At 40.2% G+C, this 22065-nt stretch overlaps 3 protein-coding genes across 13 annotated transcripts in view; 1 reads left to right on the top strand and 2 right to left on the bottom strand.

Moving 5' to 3' along the window:
* Positions 1-8127, bottom strand: part of myo9aa (myosin IXAa) — a 119632-nt gene extending 111505 nt beyond the window's left edge. For all 8 annotated transcript variants that reach the window (XM_061029815.1, XM_061029978.1, XM_061030053.1 and 5 more), the window contains exon 1: positions 7814-8127. The gene's annotated coding sequence lies outside the window, so the exon portion shown is untranslated. The remainder of the gene's footprint in view (positions 1-7813) is intronic.
* Positions 8128-8906: 779 nt separating this feature from the next.
* On the top strand, positions 8907-11539 carry senp8 (SUMO peptidase family member, NEDD8 specific). The gene is made up of 2 exons (XM_061031143.1): positions 8907-9298; positions 10693-11539. Exon 2 carries the CDS (start codon positions 10716-10718, stop codon positions 11379-11381), a length of 666 nt encoding a protein of 221 aa, XP_060887126.1. The 5' UTR covers positions 8907-9298; positions 10693-10715; the 3' UTR covers positions 11382-11539.
* Positions 11540-20872: 9333 nt separating this feature from the next.
* Positions 20873-22065, bottom strand: part of gramd2aa (GRAM domain containing 2Aa) — a 33378-nt gene continuing 32185 nt past the window's right edge. For all 4 annotated transcript variants that reach the window (XM_061028588.1, XM_061028918.1, XM_061028752.1 and 1 more), the window contains one exon: positions 20873-21971. In XM_061028588.1, the coding sequence (XP_060884571.1) occupies positions 21968-21971 (4 nt within the window). In that variant the 3' untranslated portion in view covers positions 20873-21967. The remainder of the gene's footprint in view (positions 21972-22065) is intronic.

The raw sequence follows: 22065 nt of genomic DNA on the forward strand, positions 1-22065 counted from the left end.
AAATGACCTCTGGGAAAATGTGATGAGCATTTTTTTCCTTTTTTGACATAAAGCAGAATAATAAGCCACTGCCTCTGTTTCTGTATCAAAGCTGCAGTTAAATATATTGCACTTAAAAAAGACACAATTTTGAACGCTGGTAGCCTAGTGGTTAGTGCGTGTGCCCCATACAGAGAGGCTAAAGACCTCCGAGCGGGCAGCCTGGGTTTGAATCCGACCAGTGGCTCCTTTCCTGCATGTCATTCCGGACAATCTCTCCCTGATTCCAGACTCTATCCACTGTCCTATCTCTAAATAAAAAAGGGATAAAAAGCCCAAAAATAAAACTTAATTAAAAAAAGAATAATCTGAAAACCATTTTATCTCTTCTCTCTTTTAATTTTGTCGGCGTTGTATAAATGCGTCTGAATGGGATTAGTTACTTCTGATGGACACTTTACATAGCGACCTCTGCCATCAGCGTGTGAATGTGTAGGTGTGACATGCGGTGCAAAAGCGCTTTGAGTAGTCAGAAGAGTAGAAAAGGGCTTTATAAACTGGAGTCCATTTATCATTTAAGTCCATTTACTGAATGTGATTTTATGTCAGGCTCAATATTTGACATCTTGACACTATGAAGGTGTCACTCCCACTTTGAAGAGCAAAGATCGACAGTTAATGGTTACACTTCAGCATAATCTCAAAGCAGCCGGTATCTTCTGCTCGTTTACTACACTGATAGCTACAGTGCAGATTAGACAGGGGAAGAATTTCAGCTATTAGTGAGCATGTTTCAGGCCTCATGTGAAATCCACCTTATCACAGCCTGTTTGTTGTCAGTTACACACACACACACGACTATCTCCGCTCTTCCTCCCCTCTCGCCTCGTTCTGACAGAGCACAGACTACTGTAAACCACAGAATTCCTCACAGATAAGAGCCGCAGAGGACCATAGAGACCGCGCTCTCAAAAACTTTCTGTACACCGCGACAGAGGAGAACGTTTTGGTCTGAGATGAACGTTTAAGACGACACAGTTAATGTTTCTCTTTTGAGGACTTGTGTTTAAAAAGGTCTTAATTTAATAATAATAATTTACACTCTGAAAGATTTCTAACCATTTTAAGACAATTCTAACTGCAAAACCAACCGAAGGAGAGGTTTCTATTTGCACAGCTTTACATTCTTTTAGTTCCATACCCCTTTATCACAAGTCACACCTGAAAGACAGTTCTTTAAGGGTGCAACATGTTTTTCATTACAGTCTTCTCAAATCTACACTCTGTGCCTTCTCTTGTAGGGTTTTAGAAAACATACAAACATGTTCTTGTTTCCTGTGAGAGAGGTATAACGACATGAAGAACATTGGAAATATTGTCATGAATGGGGGCGCAGGTAGCCTGGTGGTTGGTGTGCACGCCCGGGCTCGGGTCCGACCTATAACCTTTCCCCACTCTCTCACTCTCTCCCTGATTTCTGACTCTGTCCACTGTCTCGTCTCAAAATGGGGGCGTAGAAGGCCCCAAAATAAACCCTAAAAAAATAAAATAATATACATATAATGTATATATTGTTATGAAAAGAAGTTGAAGTCTGTGAACTGTTAAATGTGTTTTCAAAGTAAGTAAGTATTTATCTAAAAGTAAAAAAAAACTAGCAGATTAATTGGTTTAGTTCTACTTGAAATAAACTAAATTTACAAAAATGTTCGTGTAACTCATTGGCATTTATCCTGGCAATGAGTTAAATCTAATTAACTTTCTTCTTGGTTATAATGTTTAGTGTAGAAACAGCTTACCATCGGTTGTTTTCCTGTTTGAAACTGAAACATTTTGGCACAGCTTTGATTATTTAATGGGAATGTAAAACGTTTGGTTTAGTAACCAATGACACCAAATGTTGCCAAGGCTTTAACAAGATTATCCAACTTCTCACTGAAGGTTTGACCGTTTTCATGTCAGCTCTGCTCTGCAAACGAACCGTGTTGTGTACCGTTACACAACAGCACATGCCTGAGGATTAAACATGGGCCCTGTCCTGTCTGTACGTGAGGCTGCAGGGGGCCACCAGCTATTGTCACAGCTGTGTCACAAAACACACAAAAATTCTGCAAATCACAACTTTAGTTCCCCCTGGTCCACTGCCAAAAACACCCTGCAGTAACGTGGTCGCTGCAGGCTGCTGTCATATTACCTGTACGGCCATTGTGCAGAGATTTTCACCAATTACCTCTCTACCCTGACTGAAGCATTTAGAAATAAAAGACATTTACCAGTCCTTTTACTTAATATGGTATTGTCACATTATGCTAAAAATCAAACATGTCTGAGCGCATATCATACACTTCCATTGCATGACATCAGGACTTCCCCCAAACTGTCGATGACTCCTGTCGGTCAAGAAGACCCAGAGTCACACTGTGTCTTCAAATCTCTCCTGAATGATCCACACAAGTCTCCAACTCTCCACAACAAACATACCCAGTGATTAAAACAGGTAAAGACATGGTTATAATCATTATCTTTAAGAATCATCGTCTCTCCCCCACTCTTTGGGGCTGTGAGCTGAGCTGCTGCTAGCTTGTTTTGTAGGCATTCAGCATGTTTTAATGTAAGGACTGCATCAGAGTTTCTCTTTAGCACCGAATTAGCTTTCTCCACAACAAACAACCTCTGTCACGAAAACCAGCAATGTCACATTAAAAAAAGGCTCGTTCAGAGAGTCGTTGTAAGGGACTGCAAGCTGAGCTGCAGTTTATTTAGCCTAAACGACTTGAAGGCCTTTGTCTGATTAAGTAAAAACAATGTGGACTGACTTGAAACGTTCAGAAAAGTTTTTGAGTGGAAACACCTAAAAGCCGAGTAGAAAGCCAGAGCTTATGGAAGCCTAAGTAATGTTCATCTTACAGGTTAAAGATGAGACCAGTGTTGGCGGAATTAATAATTTGTTGTGGCACCGTACTGACATAAAAAGGGACAATGTAGTTAAAAGCTCACAGCTGATCATCAATTTCAATCAATTGACAAAATTCTGAGAAAAGAACGGCTTGACTTTCAAGCTTTGGTTAAAAAACAAAGGGGCTGTGGACGCCGATAGCCTAGTGGTTAATGCGCGCCCCATGTACAGAGGGTTAGACCTCGAGAGAGGGCGGCCCGGGTTTGAATCCGACCTGAGGCTCCTTTCCCGCCTTTCGTTCCCAACTCTCTCTCTCTCCCCTGTTTTTGACCTTATCAGTGCTATCTCTAAAATAAAAGGCATAAAAAGCCCAAAGATGAATCTTTAAAAAGGGGGGAATTGTCATCCACAACAAAAACGTCTCACACACGCTTTTCTATCCAGAGCGAACCTCAGAGGATTGAATTTAATCAAAGGAGAAACAAACTGGACTCCCCGCTGGATCACAGTATGTTTGTTGATTCTTTTTCCCCATTTTAAGGGATTCATTAAAAAGAAACAATTTAGGCTCATTCCATGAAAACAGCATTAGAAAGAACAACACAATGCACTTTCTTCTCCCGGTCTCACTGTGGCAGTGAGTTAATGAGGGGAAATGCAGAACGTGGGGAGGCTGAGGCCAAAGCCTCCCTCATATAATGGCCGACCAAAGAAAGGGGAGCTTTGTTCAGTGCAACACAAGCAGGTTCCTCTTTAATGACTTCATGTGGACGCCAATCACTTACGCCACACAATCCCGTCATGAGGCCACACAACACTTTCCAGGACGTCCCCATCATGTGGGCTGCAGCAGCACATGACTCCTTTTTTCAAAAAAAATAAAAAATAACCAAAGCTGTGATTTGGTGGAGCAGGTAACACCTCTGGGCCCGAGGACGGAGTCAGTCCTTTTTTGTGACCTGCATGTTTGAGACTATAGGAGGGTATCTCGATGTGCAAAGATGTAGTGACATCATAGAGAGGTTGTTACGAAAAACAAAAACAATGCTTTTGTGTTTTTAAAGAACAACTGTTAAATTCAAAGTAACCTTTATTTATTCTAGAATGGACACTGAGGTTTCCCTTAAGGTTGTCGAGATTACAAGCATATTAAAACAATCAACACAACAACAAACGCTTGTAATCAACAACAAAAACAACGGAGAGATCAATAAAAAAAAATTACAATTCAAAACAAATTGGCCAGAAATCAATTCCATCAAATCCCAGACACCTTGTATTTCACAGAGGTGATATAGAAGGACAGAGTTATTTTAATGCCTGCTGATATATATTTTATGACTGGAGGACTAAATAGTGCAGAGTGGTGGCTGCTGTCTCTCATCCTGATGCCTCAGCTGGTCTTCATCTCAAAAGAGCTGCACTCACACAGAGGTGGTTCGAAGCTCACGACTGGATTCAGTTGACTGTTTAAAGGTTATTTTTATGCACATAGTTTTCCAGGATGACACGTCCACAGCAACGAGCGACAGGCTGCAAAACATTTTTTTTTTTTCTCCTGGGGATTGTGACATTTGAATTATCCCGACTCTTAATAAGTGACTCATTAACAGGAAGTTCAGCTACTGGAGGTCGTTGCAACATGACAGACAATAAATGTGAAATCGTGTGAATGAATTTGGACACAAAGAACGAGACTGGCCAGATGTGCGGCCACACCCCGTGCCTACAGGACATGATGTACTACAAGGTGACCAAACCTGAAGTTTGTCACTGTTCCACTGAGAGAACTCTGACTGGAGCCACGTGATGCAATTGTGAAAATGAACGACTGAAACTTTGGAATAAGTGCTACGAATTTAAAGACCTCCAAACTAATCTTATCGGGTTAAAAGATATTTATTAATGTTCTACCAACGAGGGGCGCGGAGGGGCCTAGCAGTTAGATAGTGTCCGATGTACGGAGGCTATAGTCCTCCAAGCAAGCGGCCCGGATTCAAGTCCAGCATGAGGCTGCTATCTTGCATGTCATACCAAACGCTCTCTCTCCCACTCCCGCTCTCACTCTATCCACTGTCCCATCAAAAAAAAGGCAAAAAGCCCAAACGTACTGTATATCTTTAAAGGGGCAGATTATTCCTTCTCCAAAAGGTTCCCAGAAGAAAATCCTGTTTAGCTCCTGCAAAGCTTCAAACACTGAGCCTTTAACCTCAAGCCACAGCTTCAGTCGTCAGGTGGTGCCGGTGATATCGCGTCAGTACAGACATGGCTCCGGTGTGATACAAACTGAGGGCGATCTTTTTAGAAATAGCAGACGGCGGGGGCCTGCGGGGTGTCAGATGTCAACAGGGACCAGTTGCCGGAGTCTCGGCCCAGGCCTCCTCTCAGGCTGCAGCAGCTGTGTCTTCTCAGAGCTCACATTCCTGCAGGACTGGCCCACTTTACTCTCATCACCTGTGCTGATCTGAGGGAGGGACGAGCTCTCAGGGGAACCCTCACAGCTACTTGAATTAAAGTCATTCTCTTTAAAGGTTTTGCAGATGCTGATTGCAAATGATTTTATTCTTAGAGAAGAGAAAAACTTCGGCCAAGAAAAGCATGATGTTAAGAAGCTTTGAGCACTATTAGCCCAAGAAATCGTGGTGGTTCTTGGGTTTTCTTTTAGGAAAGTAAAGTACCAAAGTAGGCAGACATATTTAAAGACAAACATGTTTTAACTATGCAGCTTTTTTAACTCTAAAAGATAAGGAGGATTTTTTTAAGAATCAAAATGTCGCATGCGGCATCTTCTTGTTTAAGTATTACTCTCCCAAATCCCATCTGCTTAAAACACCTGCTACAAACTTGGACAAAAAATGTAGCCTATTTCTGTGCTTGACAACTGATATAACACTGTGTGGGCTAAACAGCCGACTAATAAAACGATGATCTTCAGATAAACACTGTTGTGATGAATGCAATCCCTTTTAGTATTCCATGATAACAGATTTTTACACTTTGATGAGTAAAAATCAAACAATATCGATACAACAGCAGCAAAAATCGATATCCTTGGACCCCAATATTCGGCAATATCTTGTTTTTAAGTACCATAAAATGCAGGCAAACTTCTAAATTGCACGAATACATTGGCGACGTGTCTGTACCAATACATTGGTCTGTATTTGTGTAATTTAGACAGTGTCCTCTCTTTGACTCATTGCAGCTTTTGGTTAAAGTTTTGACTGAAGATCTGTAGTTTTTTTTAAAAGCTTTAGTACTTTCCGCATATAAAGATCATTTAAATATTGGTGAGACTGTATCATTTTAAAACACGTGGTATCGACAAGTACTGCAGTATAAAATCTGTTGACAACCTACTAATCTTTAGCTTTTCATAACTGCATCAACAGGGTGAGAGGTAACATACTCTAACTGGAAGAAACCTTCCTAAAGAAAAATATAGACGCACCGACTGAGAAGATCAGGGCCGATACAGACGCCGATGTTTGAAATAGCAATTTGGCCGATTGTCGATTCTGATGTAGATGTTTTTTAATTACTATTACTACTAAGTGTAAGACTTCCACACTGCCAACATTTTCTCATGTTTAACCATGAAATCAGATCAGAGTTTGTCCAACAGGTGACTAACCTCTTCTCTGAATCAGCAGTCAGGTGTTCCAACCTGTCAGCATGACATTGACAAGACAGTCAGACAAACATCGGCTACTGACATCACTTCATGCCGGGGCCCATAGCGATGTTAAACCAATGCGTCGGTGCATCCTTAAATATTTATTCAATACTTTTTGTTTAAATTGTTATTTTTCTAATTATAAAAAGGAGCGGATTAAGATTGTTAGAGAGCCTAACTTAGCCCACTGGAAGCCGCTTGACTAAATCTCAGTTAAAGCAATTGCAGCATCCCCAGTTTCAGATGCATTAAATGTCTAAAAACAATAAATGATCAGCAAGAACAACAACGCCCTGTATACCTAAACCATCCCAAATGAGCAGAACAAACGTGGTGCAAGGCAAAGTGTCCACAGAAACACGAGAGTAATTACAAAATACCAGCTTTCTCGAGGTACATTAAAGGCATCATCATCATCATCAGATCTGGTGCTGTTAGCTCGAAGTAGACTCTGTGTCCACTGAGACGTTCAGCTATGATTCAGCAGCTTCTTCACCTTGTTAGACCTCCCTGTTCTGTTACAGCCTTCACTGCATTATTAGCTGCATTGTCTGACCTGCACTAAATAATACATGTAAACATTAACCCCACCCTGCTGCAGCCACACACTCAAAGCAGCACATGCATTCCTCCTGTTCCCGGTTGAATATGAATATTAAATAACAGATTTATGTGTCATAGGCAGCTGAGTGGTTCTGTTTGTTACCTGCTTTGTTGTCGTTTTGACACATTTCATTACTGTATCGCCCTGTAAGTCTGCTCTGCCTGCTTTTGTGTTTAACATCGACCTGCCCCAAAAAAAAAAAAAAATGTTGCGCATCTACATCAAATCCATTGCTCCAGACTGTATGACCTCGGATAAATACATGAATAAGATTAAGTAAATCAAAGCAGGACCACGGGGCTGTGGTACCTCAGTGTCACATGTGAGGCTTTAGATGTGGAGCAGGTAGTCAGTGTGAAATGACAAGTCACTGAGCAGCCACGCAAACTTTTTCATGCTCTCTCCCTGCAAGCACAAACACAAACACACCAAACACACCTTTGACTGTGACGACTCATCTGCCTGAGCCCATACACACCTTAAGCAGCACTGCAACACAAACCCCTCTTTGCACAAATCACTGCAGATTAAAAGAGCAAGTTTCTTAATTCATCGGCTGCTTCCAGTTCAAAGACCCTCTTCTTCTTTTTCCCCCACACACCGGGCAGCCCACCACCACCACACAACAGTATCAAACTCCTGATCATCACACTCTTACCTTTAGACGAGAAACTGAAGTCAGACGTAAAGTAAGCAGGATTCAAGTTTTGTCGTCTCCTCTCCCGATGGGACTGCAGAGCCACACACACTTGTAGCCACACACACACACACAAAATGCTTAAGTCTCTATTTAATTCCCTGCATTCCCACTGATTTAATTTGTTTCCTCCTCTGCTCCCGGCCGCTCGCCTCCAGAAAACTCCTTGATATTCAAGTCCAAGCCGTAAACTTGCGCATTTTCTTTTTTTGTTTTTTTTTTATCCGTGCGTGTTCGCTGTTTCGATGTGTGTTATTATAAAGCAGTCCTTCCTCCGCGGCTTGACGGTCGCTGAAAAACTCTACTTTGCCTTGCTGCTAATCAGTGCGGCCGCTCGGGGACGCGCAGCAGAGCGCGTTCACGGCGCTGCTGGGCGGGGACTAAACGCAGAGGAGGAGGGCGGAGACAAGCCTCCTCAGGAAGGACACCGGAGATCACTGAGAGTCGAGAAGTGGTCGAACAAGTGACTGAAACACTCTGGTTCATTAGGCTACGCCCCAACAGTGTAAAGGAGCGACTGTAACAACGAAGTGAGCTGTTTTTATCGGAGCACTTCACAGAATTCACGGCGCTACTGTGCGTCCTTCATGCGTAGTGAACAATTTCATAAAAATAGATAGGACGCCATCTTTGAAGCCCTTATCCAGTTTGGTAGTAGCTTACCGCTGCATTCAAATGGGGTTGGAATTCTCGGTAACTGTGATAGCATATCTGGAAACTGTTAAAAAATAAATAAATAAAAGATATCTGACCATGTATCTGACATGCCTTACTGACCAACTTGACTTCGTGTTACTCTGAAAAATTACGGACGAAATTAAGCACTGTATTTAAATTGTAAATTACGTTTTGCTTACATTTAATCTGTTACCTAACTAAAAAAAATTAAATGTAAGGTATTACATCATATCATAACATATGTCAATTTTCATCTATAAAACACACCATATCAATTTATTACATTACGACATATAGTTCAAATATAGGCTACATCGAAGTTGATAGAGCGACCTTTAAAACTCGGAATTCCGAGGAGTACATGAACAGAGCACTACATCCACGGATTGAGCGACAAAGCAGGAAGTAGGCAGCAAATAGCACGGTAGCGATGCACACGCATCACACCTCGTACTTTGAGAAGTTTTTTTTAAACACATTTCAGCCACTCATTTTTAGTACATATGAGTTTGTCAAAGCTTGAGCTGTGTTGATAAATGTATACGTGTTTGTTTTCATCGTAAAGACATGTTAAATGCAAGCGCAGATAACTTTCTCCATCACTGTACGTCATGAAACAGATCGGCAACCTTTTCTGAAACGTAACGCCGCACGCACTCTGTCGCAATGCAGTTAACGTCTTCCTCCAACGGTTTACGTTAGTCATCGCAATGAGGGACAAGACTGCGGGGTTTCGTGTTACTTTCTACTTGAATGTGTCTATTACAGGTATGGACATTGAATCAACACCGTGCATTTTAGTTCGGCGCTAAATGGGATGTGTTTTTTGAGGAGCAAAATGACTGTCAGGCTGAGTTGTTTAGCTTAGTGGGTAAAAAGTAGTGGGTAGAGCTATCTCATAGCTAAAGCTAAAGACAGTTTCAGATGTAGGAAACGCAGTGCAGTAAATGTGACACTCCGCAGTGACTTTACAGGACATCAGCACTATGGAGCCTTTGGACATCTCTCAACATTGTCTCTACATCTAAAAAACGTACCTAGTCAAGATGAAAACTATCATTGTGTCTGTCCCTGCTCGATCAATGTTAGTGCATCATTTAACATTTAATATATCATACTGTTTCTCCTCCACAGAAGATATCATCAGAACCTTTCTATGAGCAGCACTCAGTCTCTGCATCCTTTTCATTTGGGTGACTTACAAAGTGACATTTAGGAACTTCAGATGATATCACTGAAGATTTCAATGGTTGAGAACAATCCAAGTTATTAAATATTCTACATTAAAACTGTATTGTTTTCAGGTAATGGTTTAGTGCAGGGATAACTTTGGTCACAGCAAGGGGCCACATTCATTTAATTCTGACTGCCAGGGGGCCAAATTGTAGGATACAAAAAACGATAACAGTCGATTATGTCTCAAATTTAACTCAACATATACCAGTGATCAAATGTTATTATGGAAATATTTCTGGTTTTCATGATTTCATGGCACATTTTGTCACGTTTTCTTCATGTTTTGATATATAAAAATTGACCTGAGGGCCACGTTGAGGGTTGACGAGGGCCGCATGTGGCCCCCGGGCCGCCAGTTGCCCACCCCTGCTTTAGTGTATACACTCTGTGTTATGAACAAAGAAAGTCCCTTTCAAACAGCTCGCTTTGTCTGACCCTCTCCACTGTACACCATCACTCCTGTAAGAGTCTTTTGCTTATGATCTTGTTATTGATTAATTATATATTATTAACCACAGTAGAGTTGAAACTAATCATGTTTTTCGTTATCCATAATTCTGCTGATCGCTTTCTTGATTCATAGATTAATTGATGTCTATTCAATTAGTTGTTTGGTATTATTTTTAAGGTAAATATATATTTTTTATAGCCTAATTTTTTGGGATCAATTGTCCGAAACCATATATTAGTTTTAGTTGAACGTTTATTTTTTTAATAGTTGTTCAAAGAACGCAAAGTTGACCAGAGTCATATTCTTTTTATGTGCACACAAAGGAGAAATCCTTCCTGCATGTTATCCCATATGCTCTTTTGTAAAGCGTCTATAGGCGCTATACAAGTAATGATTGATTGATTGATTGACATACCTGGAATATAAAGAACATTTTTGTGGCTTAGTGTCACTAAATCCTTCCTGTGTTTTTCAGACTGACATCTATCGTGTTGAAGGATGGATCCTGTCGTCTTGAGCTTCCAGGACAGCCTGTTGCGGCGCTCTGATGTGTCCTTACTCGAGGGACCTTATTGGCTCAATGACCAAGTCATTGGTTTTGCTTTTGAATATTTCGCTGCTAAACGCTTCGGAGTCCTGGGAGACACCATCACCTTCATCAGCCCAGAGGTCACCCAGTTCATCAAGTGTGCTTCCTGCCCTGATGAGTTAGCCCTTTTTCTGGAGCCACTGGATCTCGCTGCTCGTCACTGGGTCTTTCTCGCTGTTAACGACAACTCTAATCAGACTGCTGGAGGGTCCCACTGGAGCCTCTTGGTCTATCATCACAAGTCCAACCACTTTTCCCATTATGACTCTCAAAACGGCAGCAATTCTCTGCATGCACGGCGTATCGCGAGCAAGCTCGAGCCTTTTCTGGGTGCAGGGAGAAAGGCTGTGTTTGTGGAGGAGCCCTGCCCGTCGCAGAAGAACAGTTATGACTGTGGGATGTATGTTATCTGTATCGCCGAGGCCTTATGTGAGAAGGTTACAGTGGAGGGCTCGCCACGCCTTCCTGTGCAGATCATCACTCCGGCCTACATCACCCAGAAGAGGACTGAATGGTGCAGACTGATCCAGAGTCTGGCTCAGACTGATCTCTGCTGCGCTCTGTCTTTTCCTTAGCACGTTGATATCTCCTCTTTTTATGCAGTACATATCTACTCCTGAAGCATCTGAATGCACTCGTTGTACACAACATAACTATACTGGATGAAGTTTATTTCTATTACAGCCGACTGCAAAACATTAAAAGTTTGAAAAGATAAAGCAATGTGGAATCTTTGATGAGTAACTGATCATTTGGTGTCATGTTTATTCCTTGTATTCGCACAGTAAAATACAACATTTAAACAAGAACACCAGCATGCCTAAAAAAGGAATGGACTCCCTTGTTCATATTTAGTGAGGATAGAAAATATGTCATGTTGTGGAGGAGGACGCACAGACTTTCCTTTTCTCTATTCTATCAGTTTGGAGCGAATGTAGAAATGTTTACACAGACTATTGCTCAGGGTCATTTGAAATGAACTAGAATTGACAATAAGAATGTGCATCTTAACTTTGGCTCCTGCTTTATTTCAGATCTGATGAAATTCTGTTTCTCACTTTGAGCTTTGTGTCTACAAGTGCAAACCTTTATCCTGCTGTACGAGGGTGAAACATTCCCTGTGTGCTGCGAGTGTCGATCTGACAAAGGGCAATGCCGAGTACTGGAATGTATGTTTTGTTCTTAAAAAGGAGAAAGTATTGAACTCATTGTCTTCTGCTAATAAAAACTTACTGTCACATTTTTGGTGACCAAAGTTTAAAAGCGCATTGTGGTTTTTATTTCAGGTGTTTCTTTTAAAGAAGCAGAATTTGATTTTCTGGCCCAACTTCACCAACTATCAAGGTGCATGAAGAGGTCAGAAAGCTCCAGCAACGCTTGGAGTGTGAAGATCAACTTTGGCAGTTTAAGGAAAGTCATGTTTAAAAAATATTTGATGGACTGCAGGAAAATAAGGCTGAAACATTTGGGCTGTAACCTGTTCACTTCATTGTTTCCTAACTGCAAGAAATGTATTTTCAGACAAGTTAAATAGAGACTTCCACTTTAACTCAAAAAATAAATTATCTATAAAGGGCAAGAGTTTTCTATTTAAACAATGAAAAGATCCACTGATATAATTCCAACAACGGACTAAAAGTAGAATATGAGAAACAGAGCTGTCATCCTGCATTGTACTGTACATTTAGAAAGCACACTGGAAGGTTAAACGACACAACTTTACTATTCAGAGTCAGAATGTGGCCTTTGACATATTTATGAGCCAGCTTTATTTATCACTTGGAGCAGGATTTAGGGAGTCAACGTGGAAAGATTTGGATCAAAGTGATGCTGAAAACACTTGAGACCCCTGGGTGAGATGGACAAAGATGTCTCACAGAGATATCCTGGGAAGTGTAGTAAATACATGCTGCGTGTCTTGAGTTATGTTTCCTGCCAACATAGAGAGCTAAAGCTAATGTAAGGAGTTGCTGATTTAGCTCAGTCGGCAGAGCAGCAGTGCCTCATGAACAGAGGAAAAGTCATCATCCCATGGTCGCTGATTATTTGGTGCTTGCAGTCCCTACTCTCTTCAGCTGTCCTATCTAATAAAGGCAAAAGAATAAAAGAACCTAATCTAAAAATTAAGTAAAAGTTCAAGTTCAAGTACAATTTGGGTGACATTCATTCTGTGGGTTTTTAAGATTTAGGAACAATTAGGGCCAGGGTTTAAAACATGTGAAGGGTAGTTATAAAAAAGCAGGGCCTAACAATGTGGAATTTGACTCACAGGTAATTGAATCAATCAGTTGAGTCATAAGTATCAGTATCTGAACTGGCTGATCGACCCTGCACCATTCCTAAATTCACACTTCTTGGACTGTCTCCTCCCCCTGCTCTCCTTCCTCTGGCATCCTGAGCACTTCAACATCCCACAGGCATATTTCACCCGGAGTAACCAGTCAGACGAGCCGTCAGGGTTTACTATTGTCCGATCAAAATGCCACAAAGCCGCGGGCATTCACCGCCCAGGCAGCACGCTGTGTTAGTGCAACAAAGAGCCCGGGGAAAGGCACATTCATTAAGATTGATTAGTTTCTTAATGGCCAGTTTACCAAGTCTACTCCATGAGCGCTTACAAACTGTCTGTGTGTCTGTCTGTCTGTCTGTCTGTCTGTCGAGTGCACAGAGGTTTTGAGTTGTGTTTTCAAGACGTTTAACACAACAGCACTTTGTTATTTTCTGGATAAACTACACTGAAATGGATAAAGCTAAATCCTCTCAAAATCCTGTACCTTGCTCCTTGCTATTTTGGCAAATGATACACACAGATTTCTGTGGCACAAAACAAAGCCTCTTAGTATTGATGCTTTTGTTCTGCTCTAAATAAACAGACTGCTTACCGATAATCTTTCTTAAAAAGGAGGAGGACATTCTTTACGTTTAGGTCCCATGACTCTTACCGTAAGTGTGCCTTTAGATGCACACATATGCAATGAATACACTCTAAAATCCTGTGCATCATGTCAGATTATTAAGACACAAAATAAGTATAAAACACCTCATGCAAGGTGAGTTGTCAACTTTTTAAATAATACCTATAAGATCACTTCTTTCTCATTGGAGGGGTGGATACTGTTGTACATGTGACATTATAAAATAAAACTTAAACATCTACTAAGGACTTGTAAGTACACATAGAGCGTTATGTTTTACATTATACATCATGTGAATAAAGAAAGTTAACAAATAATCAAAGTAAAAAAGAATACAATTGACATCCCCTGTCCCATTCCTGTTTCCCTCAACCTGTCTGCCTTCAGCATCCCACCTTCCCACGCCATCCTGCATCCATCCATCAGGCACCCTCTGACTTTTACACCTGTCTCTGTTACCTGACTGGTATCACATTCCTCACTGACCCTGTCAGGATAAATACCAGCTTCTTTTTCCTAAGTCATAATGTCAGATTGTCAATGTTGCTTTGCGTTTTTGCTTTCAAGCCTCCTTTTCCTGAACTGGAGTCTGTGCCTGCACCTTTTACCTGTTCCTGAAGCCTTTGTATCAGTATTTTACTTTTAAAAGCCTGAATATAAATCGCAAGGCTTCCTGTCTGCCTGATTGACTGCACATGGGTCCTTTTTTGCTGACTCAAACACATCTTGTGATGCTTAAAAACATGAGTCAAGAAGAATATTGTATTACCGATGTGTCAAACAATGTGTACTCAGCAAGAAACTTTGATAAACTCTAAAACAGAAAACCTACTACAAAAGTCTTGTGTTTTAATCTATGTCCAGGCTCCTTCCTGTAATAATAGACATAAACATACACAAACAGACAGCTTCATTAGTGAACTCACTTTTTCTTCTCCAGTGTTTTGCCTAATTTCCTGATTTCAGGAGCAGCTGCCAAGGTTACTCCTCCAGGGTGTCCAGGTGGTTCACATTTACTCATCAGAGTGAGCCCCTCAGGCCTGTTGTAGGTACATAGTCAAACAAATGCACACATACACGTACACATAAACCATACAGTTTCCATATTGTTAACTGAGAACTGTCTCTGACCTCTTCTACATGACATCATGTCCTGTCTTCACACATCTGCAACCAACTACAACCACTTGGAACTGTGTCAGCTTCATGTACAGCAGCATGTGGGAGAATCAGTTTGATTAAAACAAACAACATCTCCATTGAGAGGCCAAAAAAGACAAAGTAACATCCTGGACCGTACTGTTTCCAGGTGTGCATCGCACTGTGATATGAAGCTGCTGAGGTGGATAAGTAGGTCAGGTTCATATCACAACATCCCATCAGGAATGGAAAGATCAGTATCTGTATTCTCTGCGCTATTGCACCAGTGGCAGCCAGGCTCCTTCTCACACATGGATCAGGTTTTTAAACTGACTTTGTTATGTATGTCAGTCATCACGGAAAACAGAGAGTGTAATACACATAACAGATTTTTAAAACGATTTAAACACAATATTCTTATCATATATAAAACTGAAGTACGAACAGTGTACATGTAATGTGTTTTTTCCCCCCAGATTTTGGATATATGCAAATATACTTAGTTTCTGTTACTTTTTACTGTTTTGTATGAATTTAAAGGGAGCTGACAAAATGTTGAATGAACAAGGCTTCAGGCTACACCTTTTTGGTCCTGTTTTAATGCCAGAAAAGCATTAACTTCATGTTTATTTATTTTCTATTTACCAAATTGTATAAGTTGTACAATTCTTTAGCAGACACAAACTCCAGAGAGTAAGTACAACACAAACAAGGATCTAGAGAGGAGGAAACAACGTCAGGTGACAGGCTGTGTAAGTTGGTAATAAACTTGTAGAAGCCCATGTTTTTAAACAGGCAACATAAAATCAGGAAAGTGCAAATCTTACAACAAAGACACAACAGAGATAAACTTCTGACTCTACCTTCATAATCTAAAGCATTCATAATGTAAAATCCTCTCAGGTAATTCTGACTTGAATCAACAGTTTAATGGAAGATAATGATGATAATGAGATGTTGATTAGTGACCAGGTAGCCTATTTAAAGTCTGTTGTAAGCTTAAAATAAAATAAAGGCATAGCTGAAACACCAGTGAATATAAAAACCTGCTTTCATTTCTAACTATTAGATTAGATAGCTGAAACCACCTGTACATTGTCTGTTAGTGTATAGCCCACATCTGAAACATAAAGCTTGGTATGAACACTGGAAGAAACATCTCACAAACGTGTTCGTAATTTCTAATCCAGATGCTTGCAGGGACGATTTTGCTACCTAGTTTAAACAACAAGAAGAAAAACACAATTTCTCCCTCAAATTTCAATAAGTGTGGCTTTGAGTCATTTTTACTATCCAACAAATGCAACCAAGTAGACTTACCGTTGAAGACCACAAACAGGAAAACATTCTTTGTCAGTTTCTTCACACGCTTCACATTTTTTTTCAATAGTCAGCTTGAGTTAAGTCGAAATGCAAATCTGTCAACGATGGGCTAGCTTGATAGCTAAAGCAATCCAAAGAGGTGATGGATAGCAGATGCTAACAAAGAGAAAGACAGAGAGGAATACACAGGAAAACAGATGACAGTGGAAGGAGAACAAAGGGCCATCATATCGAGCCAACTACAGTTCAACCTATAAAACCATGAATAGTTTTGGGAAACTTCCACAAACAAAGATTCTTCAAATTGTCCCTTGTGAATACTCTCAAAGCCTTTAAATCAAATGTTTGGTCGATTCAAGAAGTTATTTTGTGCTGTAATGTTCTAATACATTGTTCTGACAGTGTGACTGGTTTCCTTTTTCTCCCCAGTATGACTTTCAACAGCTCTCCAGAGAATGGGTGTGAACTTGTTTCTCTCATTCAACGGTGGGCACACGAGTGTAAAAATACAGTTAAGCTATCCAACTTGTTTGTGAAAACTGGGGCGTGTCTGTGGTCACAGCCAACCTCCGTTAATCAAAACACTGTTTGACATGTGGCTGCTTTTGCAATCTGGTCCTTTGAGGTCCGCTGGCAGAAGATAAGTGAACATTTAACGGTTTAAACTTAGAGATAGCTGACTATATTTTCAGTCAATCAAACTCAAATGTTTTTGAATTTTTGTTGAATGTTTTACCAAGAAAGTCCCTATTGAGTCATTTTTCAGAGTAAGCATCGATTTTTGATGTAAAGCAGAACTGCAGATGAACAAAGAGTAGCTAAAACACATGCACTGTTCAATCAAATATGCTCATTCAACTCAGTTTCGGATCATTCTTAATTCAAACAGTGTTATGGAACAACAAAGAAATTAAATTTTTTCCATCTCAATTGTATTTCATTGCATCATGTGCCTTTTCTTCAGTTTTTCTTTAAACTTTTTTAAAAATATGCACTTACAGTATGTGTCTTTTTACTTGCTATAAAAAGTAATGCTATTATTTTATGACTCCATGTGGAATATTCACGCATGGCACTTGTAAATTTGTTCCGTCTGAATATTTGGTTTCAAAATCCCCTCGGGGTATGAAGAAACATGTGCAGCGTATTGAAGTGAAACACAGCACCTCGCACTTCATAAACTGATTAGCTGTAATGCACTTGGACCGTACTCTTGCAGACGTGGACACATTTAATGCACCGCTGAGGTAACGTGTTTGTGGAGAACCTCCAGTAATGCGGCCTTTATGTGATGATTTTAGTGTGTGTAATACAAACCATTACCCTGAAGTTACAGTCAGCATTCTTCTTCACACCGCAGACGTCAAAGGTCAACTCGAACGCATTCCAGCATAGACAATATGGCTCCCTGGAGGTATGGAGGAGGCCGCAGCTTGTCTGGCCATCTGCTTTGACCTGCCCCCGGTACTCTGCAGCTACGACTGGCTCCTCACTCACACAGTGTTACAGTACTTGGCCCCTGCCCTTTCAGCTTCTTAAGCACACAAAGGACAAATTAGTAGGTGCCTGAGCTATACACAAACACATTATTTTAAAGACACTAAACAGGGAAAGATACACTCAAACATGAAGACATTTCAAATCTCACTCCTCTGGTCTGTTCAGGGTTTAGTCTTCAGCAGGTTTGTTGAAGATCGGTTGCTGGATTCCTGACATATTCCTCGGACAGCCAGTCTTGACCCTCTGAACCAGGTGTCTTCCTCTCTGCACCAACCCTCTCTATTCACTGAGGGAACCATGCCCCCTGTCAATCATTTAGGTTGCCATAGTGTCCAGTTGCTCAAGACGTTGAAGTGTCAAACACGTTTTTCATCTGGCATTAGTCCCAAATACTATCTCATTTGAATTGTCTTGTTGCAGAAATGTGATATGTTAATAAACTTGCCTTATGTGATGAAATTAATAAAGTGTCATTTTATGACTTGATTTGAGAGACAGAGCAGGGGATAGAGTCAGAAATCGGAGAGAGAGAACGAGACAGAGAGAGAGAGAGTGGGGAATGACATGCGAGAAGGAGCCACAGGTCAGATTCAAACCTTTAGCCTCTGTAAATGTGGCAGGTGATCTAACCACTTGGCCACAGGCGCCGAAAATGAATAACAATTTTACTATTAAAAGTCAATGCATTTGGCCAGGCGTTGCTCGAAAAAGAGGTCATTTGATCTCAAGCAATTCTGCCTGGTAAAATAAAGGTTAAATAAAAAAAAAAAATTAAAAAAATTTGAGAAATGCAACTGTCTTATTTGTTTGAGTGGATGTAGTCTTTTCCTCCTGAGCATAGCGTCTCTGTCTACACCTATTGTTTTTTTTATCTTTATATAAAACCATACCTGGTGTCATGCTCAGGTCGTCCTTTGAAAACAGATTTAAATCTCAGGGAAATTCCTTGTTTAATAAAAGCTGAAAAATACGACGGAGGATTAAGGCCACGTACATTTTTTTATTTCGAGATTAAAGTCGTAAATTTACAAGAATAATCTCGTAAATTAACGAGTTCGAGACCAGCCTGAGCAAAATGATGAAAAGTAGAACTCTTAAAGTATTTTCCTCTGCAGACAACTTCCTCCAAGGCAGTGTGGTTCTTTCTTCAGTTTCTTGCAGTATCTTTTCAGGGTGCTGATATTTTATGACAATGTGAGATGATGATGTGCCAAAAGCATGTGTAGTTTCATATCTGCATAAGTAAAGCCCCAACACAACTATTTGTGTCTGTTATCGGTCTGCCTTGTTAAAGTGTCTCATGTGCAGAGCCAGTTTGTGTCCTGTTCATCATTTTACAGATAAACAAGGTCTCGCAAGTTCAAGTGAAAACTTCTCTTGAACTAACTGTTTTTACCGACTACACAAGGAAGTAGCCTATTTCCTTATTAGTGAAACCTTTAGGACAAGATGCTGCATGTTTGTCAGAACAGGTTGCTGCTGCTCTTCTGATATAGACTAAAATAACAACTTTATTATTTTATTCTTTAAAGACTTCAAGAGTTCTACTTTCATCATTTTCACGCAGGCTGGTCTCGAACTCCTTAATTTACGAGTTTAATCTCGAAATTGAATTAATAATTTTTTTTTAACGTGGCCCTAATCCTCCGTCGTAGAAAAACATTTCATAAAATAAGAATGAAAATAATAAAATAGACAAGAATATTGCCATGTTTTTCATCAACATTATTAATATCATTATGTAGTTTCATTTAAGATCTTAGTTAAACTTCATCTGTGCATAACTTTGAGGCACATTTAAAAATCCATACTTTTAAATCCATGCTTGTATTGTATATAAAGATTATTTCATACACAGTTAGAGGAATGCAGGTTAAGTGTGAGTGTACCGTACTATTTTCTGTGAGTTAACTAGATGTCAGTGTATTTTTTTTTACCTTGCTTGAAATAATACAATTAACTAAAAAACTTTAACAGATATGTAGTGTTTGTTTATCAACATCAAGTATTCTGCTTTCAAGTTTGAGAAATAATAAATTACAGTTTTTTTCCTTGAAAAAATATGTTTGGGGCATTCTGGTCCCCTTAGTTAGGACAGTGAAGAGAAACAGGAAACACTGGGAAGAGAGAGTAGGAGACAACGACACGAGCCAATGACCTAAATGTTACTTATACCGTCACTCTGCAACAAGGTATATCCTGCATACGCCTGTAGCTAGTTACAGGTAAGTAAACTAGGAATGCAATTTGTAGAGTGGTTAAGAATTGTTCCAGCTCTTTCTTTTATTATTTGCTTGTGGAACTTTACGTTTTCTGACTGCAGTACGCTGTAGTTTGAACCAAACAATTTTTCATCATGGAGCTAATCTGGACAGCAGACGTCCTTTTTTTTAAAGGTTTATTTTTGGGCTTTGTATGCTTTTAGAGAGAGCGAGAAAGAGAGAGTGGGGAAAGACATGCGGGAAAGAAGCCACAGGTTGGATTCGAACCTGGGACGCTCTCTTGGAGGACTACAGCCTCTGTACATGGTGTGCGCTCCTTAACCACTAGGCTTCTGACACCCCCAGTCGTCCTTTTACATTAAGATGAGATGAAAAGAAACAGATCCAAAAAACGAGATCCACTTTGTTTTGTAAACATAAATAGCATACCTCTGACACAAAACAAGAAAAGTTAAAAACTATCAGTGTTGTAAAACTGCCGCTCTATTGTGATCGCTTCAAGGTACTCCTAGTTTCTGTGTGGGTTTAGAAAACGCTCCAGCTCCTCGAGGTCATGCAGCCTGTTTGAAACCCATCAGATGTCTAATATTTATTGGTTTTCAGAGACTAAAGCCAAGGTTGGTTTTTGTAGCTTCCAAACAGTTGACATTTTGGAAAATACATTTTTTACAACCCAAAAAAAGTGACAAGCTGTAACATTCAAATTGAATCACGTGGAAGAATGTTTGCTGGTGCACAGCCAGGGCTCCATGTGTAGTTTGTTAAGCATTAAATGCTTCGGCCAACATCCTGTTACTGTTTTAGAATTTAGGCTGAGTGGTGGATGTTACTCAAATTTGCTGTGCTGTTGGAGTCAAGGCTTTTCATGGTGGTCCTGAGTGCAGAGCCAATAGAACAGGAGAGGGGGAAACTTTGGATAGGAAAGTACCTGAAATGACAGACAAATGAATAAAAGCCCCAAAAACATTTTTTTTTAAATCTACATTGTTTTGCCGATTTAATTCAGAGGAATTTCACAAACAAGTATAGGACTACATTTTCCTCATGTATGCAAAATCAATAAAATATCTTTACATTAAGATACATTAACATAAACACTCAAAAACCTCAACGTGACATGTTTAAGTCTTTGGTGACTTCATCTCAAAGGTATAAAAGAAAAACAAACCACACTGGGTATTCCTTTCACACTGAAGATTAGAACAACTAGAAACTATAAATTATACATTTCACCAGTTAGCCATCTCCTTCACATTATATCGAACATCACCGAGCAGTGTTACAGCTCCAGTATTTAAAAGTTAGATGGACGGTTTCTTCATTCAGTCAGGTTTACAATCACATCTTTCCATAAATACCAGCAGAAATGACATCTGAGTACCACCGCTCATCAAGCACATACAGATCAAGACTTTTAAAATACTTGCATATTTTTGAAATAATGTTGACATATTTTAGAAAGTGCATTGTAGTGGCTCGTTTTAGCCTTCCTACAGAGGTCAATGGAAAGATCTCACCAGAAGAAAAAGCCTCCCCAAACATCTGGTTTAGTCCTCTTGTCTAACAGAATATGTAAGATAGCACAGAGTAAGTCGTAAAAACTCACCTGAAATATCTCTTACAGTGTCAGTGTTTTCAAGTTATTCATGTTTTGAATTATCTCTTTTACCTCTACATCCTCTGACAGCCACCCACCAGTGCCACAAACAGCAACTGTGATCCGCTCATTATTTCAGTGTTGAGGAGCTTTACATTTCAGTGTCACGTGGGAGTAAAGGGGTCATGGTGGACAATCATTATCTACAGTAAAACCTACTTTAAATACACCGTCTGTTTGCATAGGCTGGAAGTGATCACTAAATATGAGCTCGTCCTGCGAGGAGGAGGAGGTCCTTTTAGAAGCCTGAACTCGGGCTGATGTTGCACCGTTGTGAAGTGCTAGTTTGGGGGGGTTGATCTTCTCCGGACTTGAAAGCGGATCCTGGATCTGTCGCAGAAGAACGTCATCATTTTGAAGCAGGAGGAGAGGAAACAGCAGCCAATCACAGCGGAGAGCAGTGGTTACCTGGACGAGAAGGAAGCAGCCAGGATGGTGGACTCAGAATATGAAAAGATATAAAACATCTTTTCATATATTTTCCACTGGTACAATGATTCCA

The sequence above is a fragment of the Labrus mixtus genome, chromosome 1 (assembly GCF_963584025.1).
Source record: "Labrus mixtus chromosome 1, fLabMix1.1, whole genome shotgun sequence".
Taxonomy (NCBI): domain Eukaryota; kingdom Metazoa; phylum Chordata; class Actinopteri; order Labriformes; family Labridae; genus Labrus; species Labrus mixtus.

Coding starts and splice junctions, on each gene's coding strand:
- senp8 (XM_061031143.1), top strand. CDS start 10,716: ATGGATCCTGTCGTCTTGAGCTTCCAGGACAGCCTGTTGCGGCGCTCT.